Source organism: Stigmatopora argus, chromosome 6, assembly GCF_051989625.1.
Source record: "Stigmatopora argus isolate UIUO_Sarg chromosome 6, RoL_Sarg_1.0, whole genome shotgun sequence".
NCBI classification, from domain to species: Eukaryota; Metazoa; Chordata; class Actinopteri; order Syngnathiformes; family Syngnathidae; genus Stigmatopora; species Stigmatopora argus.
In genome coordinates this window covers 15,633,738-15,649,172 of record NC_135392.1, presented here as the reverse complement: position 1 = coordinate 15,649,172, position 15,435 = coordinate 15,633,738, and the positions used below count along the sequence as shown (strand labels likewise).

At 37.2% G+C, this 15,435-nt stretch overlaps 2 protein-coding genes across 2 annotated transcripts; both read right to left on the bottom strand.

The window, feature by feature from the left end:
- Window positions 1-217: 217 nt before the first annotated feature.
- Window positions 218-6,166, bottom strand: tusc2b (tumor suppressor 2, mitochondrial calcium regulator b). The gene is made up of 4 exons (XM_077603907.1): window positions 6,012-6,166; window positions 5,062-5,289; window positions 1,667-1,787; window positions 218-980 (listed from the first exon to the last, which is right to left on the bottom strand). Exons 2-4 carry the CDS (start codon window positions 5,208-5,210, stop codon window positions 915-917), a joined length of 336 nt encoding a protein of 111 aa, XP_077460033.1. The 5' UTR covers window positions 5,211-5,289; window positions 6,012-6,166; the 3' UTR covers window positions 218-914.
- An 849-nt stretch (window positions 6,167-7,015) lies between these two features.
- On the bottom strand, window positions 7,016-14,637 carry rassf1 (Ras association domain family member 1). Its single transcript, XM_077603067.1, has 7 exons — window positions 14,495-14,637; window positions 12,527-12,954; window positions 10,651-10,772; window positions 9,417-9,521; window positions 8,917-9,187; window positions 8,717-8,832; window positions 7,016-7,471 (listed from the first exon to the last, which is right to left on the bottom strand). Exons 2-7 carry the CDS (start codon window positions 12,792-12,794, stop codon window positions 7,322-7,324), a joined length of 1,032 nt encoding a protein of 343 aa, XP_077459193.1. The 5' UTR covers window positions 12,795-12,954; window positions 14,495-14,637; the 3' UTR covers window positions 7,016-7,321.
- Window positions 14,638-15,435: the final 798 nt, after the last annotated feature.

Below are 15,435 nucleotides of genomic sequence, written 5' to 3'. Positions count from 1 at the left end.
CCGTAAATGGGACAAGAGTACTCCTAAAATGGGGTCAACGGAGGTTGGCAGCTCTGATTAAAGCTAAACTTACTGAGGAACAGAAATAAAATGCTTGAATAAATACACTAAAAGTTTTCTCAATTCATGGCAACTATTAAAATGTTACCCGTTTACTCTATCTGATCTCGGTAGCCAGCAAAATAAAGAATAATTATTTTAAAAAGCCTAAGAAAAAGACATTTATAGTGTATTTATTTAAAAAAAAAAAAAGCAAAACAGTAATAATAAATTAAAGGTGAAATATTGTATACAGAAGCAGCAAAGCCACACTCGGATCCTATAGCGGACATCTGTACTAGTGTTCTCACTCCTACGTGACAGACCAAAATCAATGAAGCATTTGAGTGTAAATGGAGGGCTACTGATTGTCAACTCCCTTCATTATTATGAGCAAACATCTGATTTTCTCCCCATGCATAGTAAAATTAGAAAAGAAACAATAAACAAATGTTTAACTTTGCAACTACGTTCCTTCTCTAGATAATACATGTGGGAAAGAGATGGAAATCATTCCCTTTAAGAGTTCACAAACCAAACTTAAAAAAAAAAAAAAGTGGCGCAATCAAATCCGGACTATAAACCATCCCATGTCCGCGACAGCACACTTACATGCATACACACCATGTAAACCGAGAATGTTTTCCCGACTTGGCACCATCCTAAGCCCTCGCCTGGCGATCGAGAACACTTTGCTGACAACGTCATATGCAGAGGCTCATCTCACAGGACATCATCTTGACCACAAGGTGTATTTCCAATATATCATGAGATGCGTGGTGTATTAGCTAAATGTTTCTGGTCTCCAAGTTGCAGGGCAAAACCACAGGACGGAACTGACAGCGTTTTTGTCTAGCGACGCTTCGAGGATGTCATCACACTTCGCAAAGGACGACTGGGAAATCTACATGGATGCAAGGGAGGTCCAGCTTTATGATTCCCTGCAACAGACAAAGAGTGTGTGATCTTAACATGAATGAAACTACTTGGCTGTAGACAGCAGTGATCATCTGACTTGCTCTTTCCTTCTTGTGTGGCCTAGCCTAGCTATTTAGATACCAATAGCTCAGCCAAACCTCTTATTTACCACACCCTTACGATGACAATTCATGACCTGCTTCAACATTTGCCGTCATCGCCCCGAACAGCTAATTAAGCAGATTGAGGAAGAAAATGAATTGTGAATACACCCCACATCACATGATAAACTAGGCAATGTCCACATGGAATAAAGACATTTTATTTTTTTAAAGAGGGCCTGTAAAGACGGAACTGTTGTGAGGAATACAGTGGTACCTCGACCTACGAGCAGCTCTACCTACGAGATGTTCGAAATACGATGAAAATTTTGATCGAATAATTCGCCCTAGATACGAGAAAACATTTGAGATCTTGCCGCATCTCTTTCGTGTATAAAATATATCTACGAGCACAGGGCAGAGCTCGGTTTTACAAAAAAAAAAACGTACTAAAAACATTCCCGGACAAAAGTTGTTATACGGCATACACAACGTGAAATGATCAAAAAAATGTATAAAATACGGGAAAACCGTATACGTTGACAGGTATGAGATCAAGGAAATTTTGTCAAAATCCAATTCATAATTTCAACAACCAACCTCCTCACCTGAGGTGTCAAGTTTTTGTTAATCTTCCTCAGTTTGGCTTTTTTACGTCCATTCTTCGTCACGATAGTTTCTTCATAGAACTCGTGGGCCAGGTCGCCATCCTCATCCAAAAACAAAGAGCTGCAGCAAAAAAAAAAGTTATTGTTAATCATCAGCAAATTTGAAGGGTTTGGCAACCCAAAATGTTGAGCCATATTGCACGAAACAAACAAACCATGCCTGGAGCCATAACAAAAATTAAACCCTTATAATGAAGGCAACACATGCTGTATGTATCTATATTAGGCTACTATCAAAATGACTACAAATACATCATGAGCATTCGTGATTAATAAATGTTTATTTTCCCTACAGTGCCATCTGCAGAGAATGACGCACCATGTGACTGCTCTGTTGTACGATGCCACGTCGAGTTTAACTTCATTACAATATTAATTAATTATGCTTTGATGAAATTAAAGAATTCTGATTTTCGATGTCATTTTCATTTTGAGGATATGACAAAACCATAACAAAATGGAACATGCATAACGGTGCCCCTTCGGCATCTGTGAACGGTTTTCCACGCTTTATTATCTACCGGGTCGCAACAAAACTTACAGCAGTAGTGGAGTTTGGAGATGCATTTTGACTTCTTCCACTTCTTACATTTTAAGACAATTGCACGAGTCCCTTTAAATCGGGTCACAAGTGAGTTGCAAGTCATTGGCTCCGAGTCTGTCTTTCGTGTTTTGGGCTAGTCAAGTGGAGTCTCACAAGTTTGTCAAGATAAGTTGACAGAAAATTGTCGTATCGAGTCATGTATTGTAATTTTTGGACTATATACTAAGTCGCACCAGCCAAAGAATGAGAAGTTGAATTTTTGGGAGAGCAATTTTATATTTTATCAGAAACCAAGCATGCGTTTAATTGACAATAATAAAATAGAGAACAAATGCCTAAATAGGCATTGATTAACAACTTTTCAGAGAATCACATCCTTCAAAAAAAACTTAACAGGCTTTTGGTAAGAGGGGAAAAAAATAACACAAGACGCACGTATTTGCCGCAGGCCGAGCCAAACTATGAAAAAGTCTTATAGTCCGGAAAATACGGTAATTGCCTCTTCAGTCATAGTGATGTGTGACTCTACATTAAAAACAATGTGTACAACTAGTTTTGTTGTTAGCACATTTCTTGATGTTTCAATTCTGGTTTAAAAAAAACACTGCACTCTGGTGGTCATTTTATAACAGTGTAATAACGACCCCCATTGTCCCTTAATCTAAAGCAGGGGTGTCAGACTCGGGTTGGTTCGCGGGCCACTTTAACGTCAACTTGATTTCAAGTGGGCCGGACCATTTTAAATATAATATTTAGACTTTTTTTAAATAGATGGATTAAAAGCCCTGAATATTCATTTTTTTATAGATCTAAAACAATGTTTATTTTAGCTTTTTTTATATATTTTTTTTTTAGATTTTATAAAATGATTTTTGAACTAAAAACACAGAAAAAATGGATTAAAAATTACAATTATTGATTTAAAAGGGGGAAAATCAGGAAATGTAATATACAGCTATACTCTTCATTTTAATTTGATCCTAAAACAGAAAGTCGGCACTCATGATTTACTTTCCCGGGCCACACAAAAAGATGCGGCGGGCCAGATTTGGCCCCCGGGCCGCCACTTTGACACATGTGATCTAAAGTAAAAAGATCAGAAAATATATTCGTAAAGCAAATATTAAATCAAAATCTTTCCCTTGTCAAAAAATTAACCTCCAAAGATTTGTAAGCAGTGGTGATGAGACGCTGGTGGGAACTGCAACGTGCCAATTATGTGAATGTTTCAAACTTCACATGGAGTCTTATTCATAATCAAGTCATTGCCTTGCGAGTCAAGTCAAGTCTTAAGTCAATGCCTCCAGAGTCGAGTCAAGACTCACATCCTCCCAGTCCTGGCAAGTGTAGCTCGAGCCAGTGATATTTTTATTCAAGTCCCAGTTGAGTTACAAGTCATCACAGAGTTCCCACGAATCGAGTCCAATTTTCTGGTTAAGATATGTATATCATTCATGTGACGTGCAGGCGAAAGCAAAGCAAGGCCTGAGCAAGGAAGATAATCCACCTGAGTTTAAAATCAAATTGACTGGGGGTCTGAAGCTTTCCTTAGCATTATTAAAAATGATTGCCAAGTACACAGGGAAGAGTCCACAGACTTGGAGAACAACAAAAGCTGGCTTTTAAGAGAAGCTATTCAATAATGACATTGTGATGTGGAAAACAAGCTTGACCAAGTTAGTTTGATACCAAATGGCCTTAAATCGAATCAAATCATCTTAATATGTTAAGAGATTTTGTAATACTTGTGTGGGAGAATGCACACTATAAGTGGCTGAGTAAATACTTTTTTTGCCCCACTGTGTGGACCGAAATAGATGCCACCTCGAGCCCCCCCATTGCTATATATAAAGCAAACTACTTTGTTGAAAAGCAAAATGTCTGCAAATAAAAGGCTATTAGAGTGGCTTATAAAATAAGGGATTCTAAGACTTGGGAAAAGCTTACAAATTTGTACATGAGACATGACAAGGCGAACAAGCAGCTCTCGAGCCGCCTATGGCTCCCGGCCAAAATGAATGTGGCTCTTTCCCTCGTTTCATGTTTCTCTCATTTTTATTCTCTCTTAAAACACACTCAAACTCATCGCAGCCCTTTAAAAATAAATAATATTTAAAAAATCATTTGGTAGATTGGATTTTTATGCTGCTCCTTACGTAAGGTGTGGCTCTTTGACTGTTACAGTTTACAATGTTGGCTCTTTGTGTCTAATTTTTTCACCATCCCTGCCCTGGCCTGTTTTGCAAACATCACCAGCTGAAATCGACCACATTTGTGTGAGAATGATTTCTGAACAAACAAATACACGGATATAAATGTAGTATAGTGCTTTTAAGATGAAAACAGTGAAGCCCAGGTTCCTTGGTGCATTTTTGCGACGTGAGGACATCTCTCATCCCATTTTCTGAACCGCTTTATCCTCATTAGGGTTGCGGGGGGGCCTGTAGCCTATCCCAGCTGACTTCGGACCAGAGGCGGGACACACGCTGGATTGGTGGCCAGCCAATCGCAGGGCACAAGGAGACTAACAACCGTTCACGCTCACACTCATACCTAGGGGCAATTTAGAGTGTCCAATCAGCAGCCTACCATGCATGTCTTTGGAATGTGGGAGGAAACCGGAGTACCCGGAAAAAACCCACGCAGGCCCGGGGAGAACATGCAAACTCCACACAGGTGGACCGACCTGGATTTGAACCCAGGTCCCCCCCACTGTGAGGCGGGCGCGCTAACCACTCATCCGCCGGGCCGCCCACGTGAGGACATGTAGTAATATGTAATATACACTTACCTTCTCCTGGTAAACACAAATGGTGTTGCGCCTGGAAAACTACGCGCTCTAGCCATTGTCTGCTCATTTCCATCTTTGGCTTGGTCGTCGCTACTGCCTGAGCCAGAGAAAGGCCAAAATCCTTTGGATTTGGAGCCGCTACCACCCATCTTCAGCTGCAGCACATAATTTACTTGGGTGTCACTCTATCGGATGACTGTGACACCACTAGCTGTGGAACCTGGGAAACTGCAAGATCCAAGAGATGAGAATTAGACCTTTTGATACAGTAAATAGGATGTGTCGTCAAATCGGGCGACATAAACCTGATTTGGAAATGTTATTGCAAAAATTACATTTGCTGAATTAAAGGGGATACAATTAGACATTGGGCATGTTAGACCACCATAACTTATTGACTAGCATCAATTTAAACAATAGTTGGTGGCAGTAAATGACCATGTTTCAGTGCCATTGGCTCAATTCATTTAACCCTTCAATTTGACAGGGAAGGAGTAAAAATGCAAAACACGGACATGAAATATTGTTTGCTTAAGATTCAATTTTACATCCCTGCAAAGACACTTAGTGAGTAGAAACCTATTATAGTTAAAATTGGACTTTGACCGGGCGTGGACAATCGTAAAAACATCAACAAAGTCTCCTCTTGTGTTTGTATGAACAAGCAGGTAAAATAAATCAGAAATGTGAGTGTAGCGGAACGCTATAAAAAATAGCCGAGAGAAGGCGAGGCTAACAAGGTGAGCTCGACTTGTCTAAAATGACTGACACTTGTCAAGGGAAAATGAAAACAAACAATATATCACTACATAGTTAAGTATAGAAATACATTAGTAATCCGTATGACATTCACTCAGGTCGGATTTCTCAGTGGTTTGTAGAATGACGCTGTCAAATGCAACGTTTTAGAAAAATGACAGCCGTGGAATGCAGCTCGATCAAAAACATACCAAGTGTGGCTTTTGATGGGTTTTGAAAATGTGATGTTTTTTCTTGACGGACTAGATTTATCGGCTTACGAAATTTGGGGTGACGAAAACCTAGCAGGTCCGCTGGAGTAGCTTCCTAGAAAAGCTGTGGAAGTGTTTCTTCTACTAACCATGTATGAAGTGGCCTCTTTATAACTTACCGCCCCCTGTAGGATAGGACCTTAACTACATTCGCAGTACTAAATTGCAATATACAGGTCATTTTCTGAACGCATTATCCTCACTAGGGTCGCGGGGGGTGCTGGAGCTTATCCCAGCGGACTTTGGGCCAGAGGCGGGGGACACCCTGAATTGGTGGCCAGCCAATCACAGGGCACAAGGAAACAAACAACCATTCACGCTCACACTCAGTCATACTAAAGATACTATTGTTTTCAATGAAGTGTGGCAAACTCAACAGATTTTGAAGACACTGATGAAATTGGGCTGGATAGTCTCCAGAGGTCATTTGTCAAAAAGATGGACAGTGTGGCAGGATTTAAAATTTACCCAGCTTCTTCTAGAAGTTTCTGTTGACCCTCTTGATTTGATTAGATAACTTTATTCATCCCATATTTGGGAAATTTCACTGTCACAGTAGCAAGAGGGTGAGAACACAGACACAGGAAAAGACATAAATAAATAGGTAATAAATAAGTTAATAAATAAATAAGCGTGTTTCATATATATATAATATATATATGTGTATATATACAATATATGTATATATATATATAATATATGTGTATATATATACACATATACATAAATACACATATACATATATAAATATACATACACATTGATGCACATGTATACATATGGTTGGTCTTCTTAACATTCAGCCATTTCTTTTGTTAATTGCTACGTGTTGTTTTGACTTATAAGACATCTTATGCATGAACCACCACTACGAAACAACTCGCTATCAACAAAAACAAAACAAAAAAACAGCAGAGTTTTCATCATTTTTTTATTAGGTACAGTAATTCTACTATTGTATAATAACACATTTCCACATGTTCTCCGTAGTGGCAAACCTTGAGCAGCATTTTAGATTCCAAACACACATCCATTAAATATTCAGACAGTATATTTTGAACTCACTATAAATAACTGTAACAAAAGAAATACTGGAATATTTTAACTATATACACATTGGCATGTGTAAGAAAGAAATGATACTTCACATTGTTTAATATTCAGTGCTCCTGCTAGCTTAGTAACCTTTATTAAGCCATTTTCAAGTCTGATAAACTTCCCTTTATTTCTAAATGTGTTCTTCTCGAAAGTCAAGCAGGTGTAGTTATCTTCACCATGGCGTGCTTAATCGTGTCCCTGGTGCGAGTGTATCGCCTCACTATCTGGCGGACGTGCTCTTCTTCCTCTCGCTGTAGAATTTGCAGGAAATTGGACAACTCAGGAAAGCTGAAGGCATCCCACTGTGGGGGAGATCCCCAAAAAAGATTACAATTTACAATTGCATCATAAATACCGTACCTCTATAAAGATAATAAATCTCAATTTGAGTTACAATGTTCATGTTTTAGGAATTTCCTAAGTAGGTATCTTGAAAGAAGTACATCAAAAATGAATGCAAAATATTCAAGCATGTAATTTAGTAATTCAACAAGTAATTTAACTGTACATTAAAACAGAAAAAAAAACAGTGACTGTTCCTTGAGCAAATTATCTAACTCCTTCCATTTAACAAACCTGTACTAAACTGAGGCATATGTGTACATTTATTATTTATTTATTATAATATAAATAAATTTATTACCTATCTATTTATGTCTAAAATGCATTTTCCTGTATCTGCATTGTCACCCTCTTGCTACTGTGACAATGGAATTTGCCGAATACGGGATGAATAAAGTTATCTAATCTAATCTATTCTAAACCAGGGATACTCAAACTTTTTTGCTCAAAGATCTACTTTTCCAACTTTGTGCGATCTATCCTTTTTTTCTGGGCCCCTGACAAAACTCAGCAGATATGTATGCTGATAATGTACCTCAGGGGTAGGGAACCTATGGCTCGGGAGCCACATGTGGCTCTTTTGATGGGTGCATATGGCTCTGAGCTAAAATATGGAAACCGGTGGTGAGAGAAAAGAGTCCCGAACGCACCAATAGGAATGTCACGTCGGCACTGTGGCATTGATTTTTTTTTTTCATTAGTCTTCTGCATTCATTCTCTCATTGATACTCATTGAACTCATTGACATTAATTGATTAGCAACAGCTTAACAATGTTGTCAAAATAATTAAGAGACTTTTTGTACTCTAAAAGTTGTAAAATGACAACAACAAAAAATTGCACATTTTCATGTGTTTTGACTTATAAATTGTGATTATGGCTCTCAAGGAATAATATTTGAAAATAGGAATTGTTTATGGCTCTCTCTTTCAAAAAGCTTCCCGACCCCTGATGTACCTGATGCCAGCAGGACCCAACATAGTCTGGGCAGGTAGTAATCATGCTTGGACTCGAGAGGACGCTGTTTCCCAGCTCAAGTCCCATATACAATTTTACTACAAATCCAATCCTTGGATCATATCTTACTGCCATGTGATCTACCAATAGTACCTTAGCGATCAACTGGTAGCTCGAGATCGCCATATTGAGCACCCCTGGTGTGAACTGTACCGTAAACTACTGTCCGGTTTATTTTATGAACTTACATTCACATCTCCGGTCTCATTCTCTTTGAGAACGAGACTTAAGACTTTTTCACTTGGTCCAGCACACAAACGCAACTGCAGGGGACACTCGTCGTCTCGCAGTTTTCGCATGGACACTACCAGAACAAACCATAACATACAACAGTTGTCAGATTAGCGAAGAGTACTCTTTGTCTTGATGACAAACGCGTAGTGTTTACCTTCAGTGCGCTCAAAGAGGGCAAATTTGGCTGGGTTGTCCACCACTGTGAACTTATTAAGCAAAGCCTCAATGACTTCTCGTACCGGTGTTCGGGAGCTTATGTGCAGGTGCTTTGCAACATCTTTTGGGAGGTAGAAAGAAGTCCTTCGTGTCATCCGCTGGTCATACATAGGTTCATCCTGTGTTGGGCTCTGGGAAGGAGGCAGGGTAATCGGACGCAGGAGCTGGAAATGGACTTTGATGAACCCTGTGTAGGTGCTGTCTTTATTCTAAAAGGAAAACAGATGGATAGAAATATCAGTTGGAATTTTGGAGTCATGGTATTACGCCGCCAGATGACAATTTTTTTCTTTCTTTCCAGAGCAAAATTTGACCGGTGAACCTAATGTGGGTTTATCTTAAATGATGATAAACCATCATATTGTGCTGAGATGCGAAAAAAATAATTACAATTAAAAAAAAACAACAACATAAAAACAAAGAGGTAATTTATCTCACCACCACCATGCAGAGGTTGCTGTTAATCTCAGCATTGTATTCCTTCACCTTCTGAAGAATTTCAACATGGCTTAACTCCTGTTTGTGCCAGTCACTTTGCTCGTCCTAAAAAATAAAAAATAAAAATAAAATTTAAAAAAGTAATTTTAGAAAAACAGAACATGTCGCTGGACTTTTGAACTTCAGCAGAACCAAACAGGTAAATAAATGTGGTTTAAAACAAATAAAAAATAAAAAAGATTTTTGTTCAAAACAACTATTTTCTATTCCACTAGATTACATCTCCATTTCAGACTCACTGAATGGTTCCCTGTTTCCCCCAGTTATCTCTCAGGTTCATCAGAAACATCCCATAGATGCCACCAACTACTCTGCACGGTACACGGTCGATTGGTCGCCGGTCTTTTGGTCGCCGATCTTTTGGTCGCCGGTCTTTTGGTCGCCCGGAAGGTTATTGATAATTACCATTTAAATCGTTGCTCAAATTCCCTAAATACAAACTGTGAATTACTATTTAGTCATACTTAATGCCCTATTAATTATTAGGCTAAAGAAAAGCTCCAAATTTTCCGGACTTTTATTGTTTTTTGTTGGAGAACTTATTAAGACCCTGACTGACGTACCTTCCTAAGGGGACAACTCATGTACATACAAACTCTTATACACTTACACGTCGGCTCAGTGAAACTGCTCAGGGCCATTGTTGGCTTTTATTGATGCGTAAACCGTGTTGTTTTATCTTGTTTTGTCGCCGGTCTTTTGGTCGTCCGTTGTCGCGGTCCGGGCGACCAAAAGACCGCGACCAAAAGACGGCGACCAAAAGACGGGGACCAAAAGACGGCGACCAAAAGACGGCGACCAATCGACCGCACACGACTCTGCACACTGTGGTTGGAGTCATTAAGAGTCAGTGAGTAAATCACGTCATTTTTAAAACTGACCCTGCTCACCAAATTTTACTTAACTATGTCCATCAGATGTTACTCCTAAATTTAATATAGTTCAACAATGAAACATCTGTTTAATTGTAAAAATGTCAAAATTATTGCTTCAGTACTTTTCTAAATAGCATTCACTAAAAATGCAATAAAAAAAGAGATGGCATTTAATAGGACCCCGTCACATGAGTGAAACGAACCAGTTAGTTGTGCTTTGGCATGCAAAGAACAGACTTGTGATTCATCTGACTTAAACAAATTGCAATAAAATTATTGATTGATACTTTGATCCTCACCACATTTGTGTCCTTCTCAATGGAATCATCAGAGAAATCCACCCCTGTGGGCAAACTTCTTTCTGCCCCACAGTCCAGCTGGATGAGCGGTCGACATCTGGGGTGACAAGTGTAACTGCAATCTGCGGACAGATTGTCTTGTTTCACTTCCATATTTTTACATTTTGCCTCACGCTGAATGTCAGTAAAAACATTAGTACCCAATGGTTTCCAGGGTAACACGGCAAACACATTTATGATCTCTGACAGATTAAGGGGGCGGATATTTCAAGGGTGAAAACATCCAAGACAGATTATCCTGCAGGTTTAACGGATGGAAACAACAACAAGAACATCCTGCGTTATGTTGATAATGAAATTTCTGTTCCACTATTACAGTATATCCCAATAATGTAATGTAAAAGTGTAAAAGTGACGTTTTTACATGCTCCAAATAAGATCACCATCATGGCTCCTATTTGCAGGAACACGATGACTCATCATAGGCTGACAAACTGCCTTGCAATTACGCCTCATTTAATGCAAATTCATTACTTCTGCGTTTTGTAGGTCATCGCCTCCAGTGGACATCATCCTAAATGTTTCCTTTTTTTCTTTTTTGTTGTTGACAGAATTCCACCTCAGAAATATTAAAAATTAAAAACGGTTTAAAGTTTGGTAAACATAGAAGGGATGTATGAAATGATTTAGATATTGTGTATAACAAGCTTTGATGAATGCTTCAACCAATTATATTTTTAAATTGGGCGTTATGTGAGTATTTCTCACACATTTTAAGATTAGAACGCCTTTATAATATACTTTTTGCATATTTATTTATAAGCAAGGGTCAAGGATTAAGTGAAAACAGATTTTCGTGCTCATAGAGCACATGTGTCAAAGTGGCGGCCCGGGGGCCAAATCTGGCCCGCCGCATCATTTTGTGTGGCCCGGGAAAGTAAATCATGAGTGCCGACTTCTGTTTTAGGATCAAATTAAAATGAAGAGTATAGATGTATATTAAATTTCCTGATTTTCCCCCTTTTAAATCAATAATTGTATTTTTTTAATCAATTTTTTCTGTGTTTTTAATTCAAAAATCATTTTGTAAAATCTAAAAATATATTTAAAAAAGCTAAAATAAACATTGTTTTAGATCTATAAAAACTGAATATTCAGGGCTTTTAATCCAGTTCTTTTAATCAATTTATAAAATATATATATAAATATTATATCTAATATGGTCCGGCCCACGTGAAATCAAGTTGACGTTAAAGCGGCCCGCGAACCAACCCGAGTCTGACACCGTTGTCATAGAGCATCTGCATTTGAGACGCATGACTGCCTCAGAAATTCATGATAACATGTTGAGAAAATCAACAAAATCGACCCTTGTGAGTATAAGCGGTATGGAAAATGAATGAATGTTGAATACATTAGCAGATTTCCCCTTCGTATGCGGAGGTCACGCGTTGACCAGAAAATTCAAGTGCGGCGGCCTGGTGAGGCCTTTTGCCAGTAATGATGTCATAGGGGGGTTTCTTGAGTTCCAAACAAAAGATTTATTCTCTTCATCCCTTTGAAAATGAATGATCAAACATGCCTTATGCTCTTACATTTTTCTGATGCTTAAAACTTTTCATACACCCTTCATATGTGCATTTCGTTATTTATCTTCAGTTTTATGGATTGCTAAACTAATTATGCTGTGAAACAAGGTCAAGTTTAGTCGGGTGCAGTTGAATACCAAATAAGATGAAATAAGACAGTTTAATAACCAGTATTATACTTAAATTATGTAGTTATGAAACCTCATACATATAATTTAGGGACAAAATAATTTGTTTTTCCTCAATGAGGAAATCAAGGATGCTTATAACGTATGCAGGTTACTTACAGGTGCACCGTGCGGCTTGCTTATAAATACTCCAGATGAATTCTCCACACAGGTCGCACCAGGTGAGATGAGTGTGACCGTAAGGCTGAAAGTCGTGACCCCCACCAGCTTTTCTGTACGGGACCTCGATGTTGACGGTGTCCCCAACGAGACGGACAATGTGGAAGTGAGCAGCCTGATTTGGAGCGGTATGTGGAACAGGTGCTGCCAGTTCAATGGGATCATTCACACTGAGGTCCTTCAACTCAATCAGCTCACATTTAGGCATCCTGGATGTGACCCAATCATGTCAAGTAAAATGTAAATGTCCGGAAGCTTGTCTGGTATGGTATACTCCACTGATCCCACATCAGAATTCGAGGACACTAAGAGCAGCTCAGTTTGTCACTTTCATGTTTACTTGAATTCTGCAGCCCAGGTCACCAACCCTGAGGAGATCAAGCAAAGCAACTTCTTGAAATCATACACATTGATGCTAAAATGTACACTTCTAAATGCATGCACCACCACAAAATATTCCTTTCTGAAGCATTTACTGTTACCGCAGTGAAAGTGCAGTGCTGTTGAGGCACCTTGTTCACAAAAAACAACAGATTAACTTCTGTTTATCTGACATCACGATACACATGCGAAAACATCAAAAAGAGGGACAAAATGATGAGGATAATCCTTTAAAATCCAATCGTGACAATCTTTCATTTGATTTTCATGTGATTTATTGTAAAATCAAATGCACAGAACATTCGGGACAAAACACAAAAAAACAGGCATATAAATGCAGGTTCCCATTGTTCACACCGTATTTAATTTTTGCTATATAAAAACTTGACTTGCAGGAAACATTGTTTGGATAAATATATAATTTGTTTTTTTAAATCATTCCAGCCATTCTGTACAAGGCAATAATGAAGAGCTTGTTTTATTTCATGAAGTTCTTATGTTGTGTGATTAAAGAATCATTTAAAATATAAGATATTAGTATCATAGATCACATACAAAGTAAAAAGCTTGATATTTTTTAATATAGGTAATTTAACTTTTTAACATTAACAATGTTCTCATCATCTCACCTCTTTATCTAGGCAAACTAGCACCAGCAGAAGCTAAATATGTCATGCTAAATCATAACAGTTATCAAAATTATAAATAATCAAATAAAAAAAATCTAAACCTGTGAACACCCCCCAAAAATTATATTTTCTGCTATTGTGATTCAGAAGGAGTTTATTGTTATTCTATTTATAATTCTTATTCTGAGAATAATAATTCTTATTAAGTGTCACAAGAATCTTTAAATAACCTTCAAATAAAGACTGGCAGAGGAAATCCAATAAAAATAGGAATTATATTTTTCTTAAAACAAATTTACCAAAATGTATATTTTGGAAAATCAAATCGGGAAAAAAATCCCTATTTCAGTAATCTTGACAAATTAAATGACATAATTTTAAGCAATACCACTAATTATATTTAATAAAATATGAACCCATACTGAAAAGTGCTCATCATGCAAAAACATACTAGCATTCCACAAATTGAAAGAGTATATATTCATTATTAGGTGTGCAAAATGTAATCACAATCTACTTTCCCAGATTTAATTTAATGTAACTTTAGGATACATGTGAAACTTTTATTGGCATATACGTATACTTGTTTACCAGTGGAACTGCATTGTGAGCTGCATATGAACAACCCGGGCTCTATTATAGTGCCAAATGGGTCACTGCACGATGCATTTAAACCCACTAACAAGAGGACATTGTGGTCCTAAAAATGTTCTTATGTCTGCACAAATTAAGCGATTAACAACCTGATGTGTCTCGAAAAAAAAGTTTAAAACCAATGTAACAATCATTTCACGTCCATGGTAGAAAATCCCAATGGTAAAAATAAAATCCGGATTAAAACAGTGAGAATGAGAAAAACAGTGAAACACGCGCAAGAACGACATTTTATGATGTTTACCTTGACGAGTTGATCATTTCATGTTTGGGGGTCTTGAAGTGGAGAGGAGACGTCCGCAAGGGCTGGAAAGGCAGTTTTTTTGGATGAGTTTTCTACAGATGGTTCCCCTCCGACGCCGTTTACTCACTTCATTTTGCGCATGCACAAAGCGGCTATGTGGGATTACTTCCTAATCCCACATGTCCAGCATCCGATATAGAGGAATCGTCGTCAAAAAAATCCGCGTTTTATTTATGATTATTATGCATTAAACAGTTAATGACACTAATAATGATTTATTGATTATTTATTCTTCTTATTTATTTATCATTCATCTGTTCCAGATGATGTTTGTTTGTGTGTGGTTGTTATTTGTGCACTTCCCTATGTATTTATGTTGTTGATGTTGTTGACTACTTATTATGTTGACTATTTATGAAATTATTTATTACTTATTTATGTATTATTCATTGGTCCATTTGTTTGTTGTTGTTATTGTGCACTTCGTGGTGAGGCTTTGAATCTCATTATACTTGTATAATGACAGTAAAAGCATCCAATTCAATTCAATTCATTACATTACATTACATTGCATTACAGTAAATTACATTAGATTAGATTACATTACATTATATTATTTTATATTAAATTACATTATATTATTTTACATTAAATTACGTTATATTATTTTACATTAAATTACATTATATTAATTTACATTACATTACATTATATTATTTTACAATAAATTACATTATATTATTTTACATTAAATTACATTATATTAATTTACATTAAATTACATTATATTATTTTACATTAAATTACATTATATTATTTTACATTAAATTATCTTACTTTTCATTACATTACATTACAATACATGACAATACATTACATTGCATTACATTGCATTACATTGCATTACATTGCATTACATTGCATTACAATAAATTACATTA

Coding starts and splice junctions, on each gene's coding strand:
- tusc2b (XM_077603907.1), bottom strand. CDS start 5,210: ATGGGTGGTAGCGGCTCCAAATCCAAAGGATTTTGGCCTTTCTCTGGC. Junction 1,788..5,061: donor TTTGTGTTTACCAGGAGAAG/GTAAGTGTATAT, acceptor TTTTTGCTGCAG/CTCTTTGTTTTTGGATGAGG. Junction 981..1,666: donor ACAAAAACTTGACACCTCAG/GTGAGGAGGTTG, acceptor TGTCTGTTGCAG/GGAATCATAAAGCTGGACCT.
- rassf1 (XM_077603067.1), bottom strand. CDS start 12,794: ATGCCTAAATGTGAGCTGATTGAGTTGAAGGACCTCAGTGTGAATGAT. Junction 9,522..10,650: donor TTGAGAAGGACACAAATGTG/GTGAGGATCAAA, acceptor TTTATTTTTTAG/GACGAGCAAAGTGACTGGCA. Junction 8,833..8,916: donor CCTCTTTGAGCGCACTGAAG/GTAAACACTACG, acceptor TTGTTCTGGTAG/TGTCCATGCGAAAACTGCGA.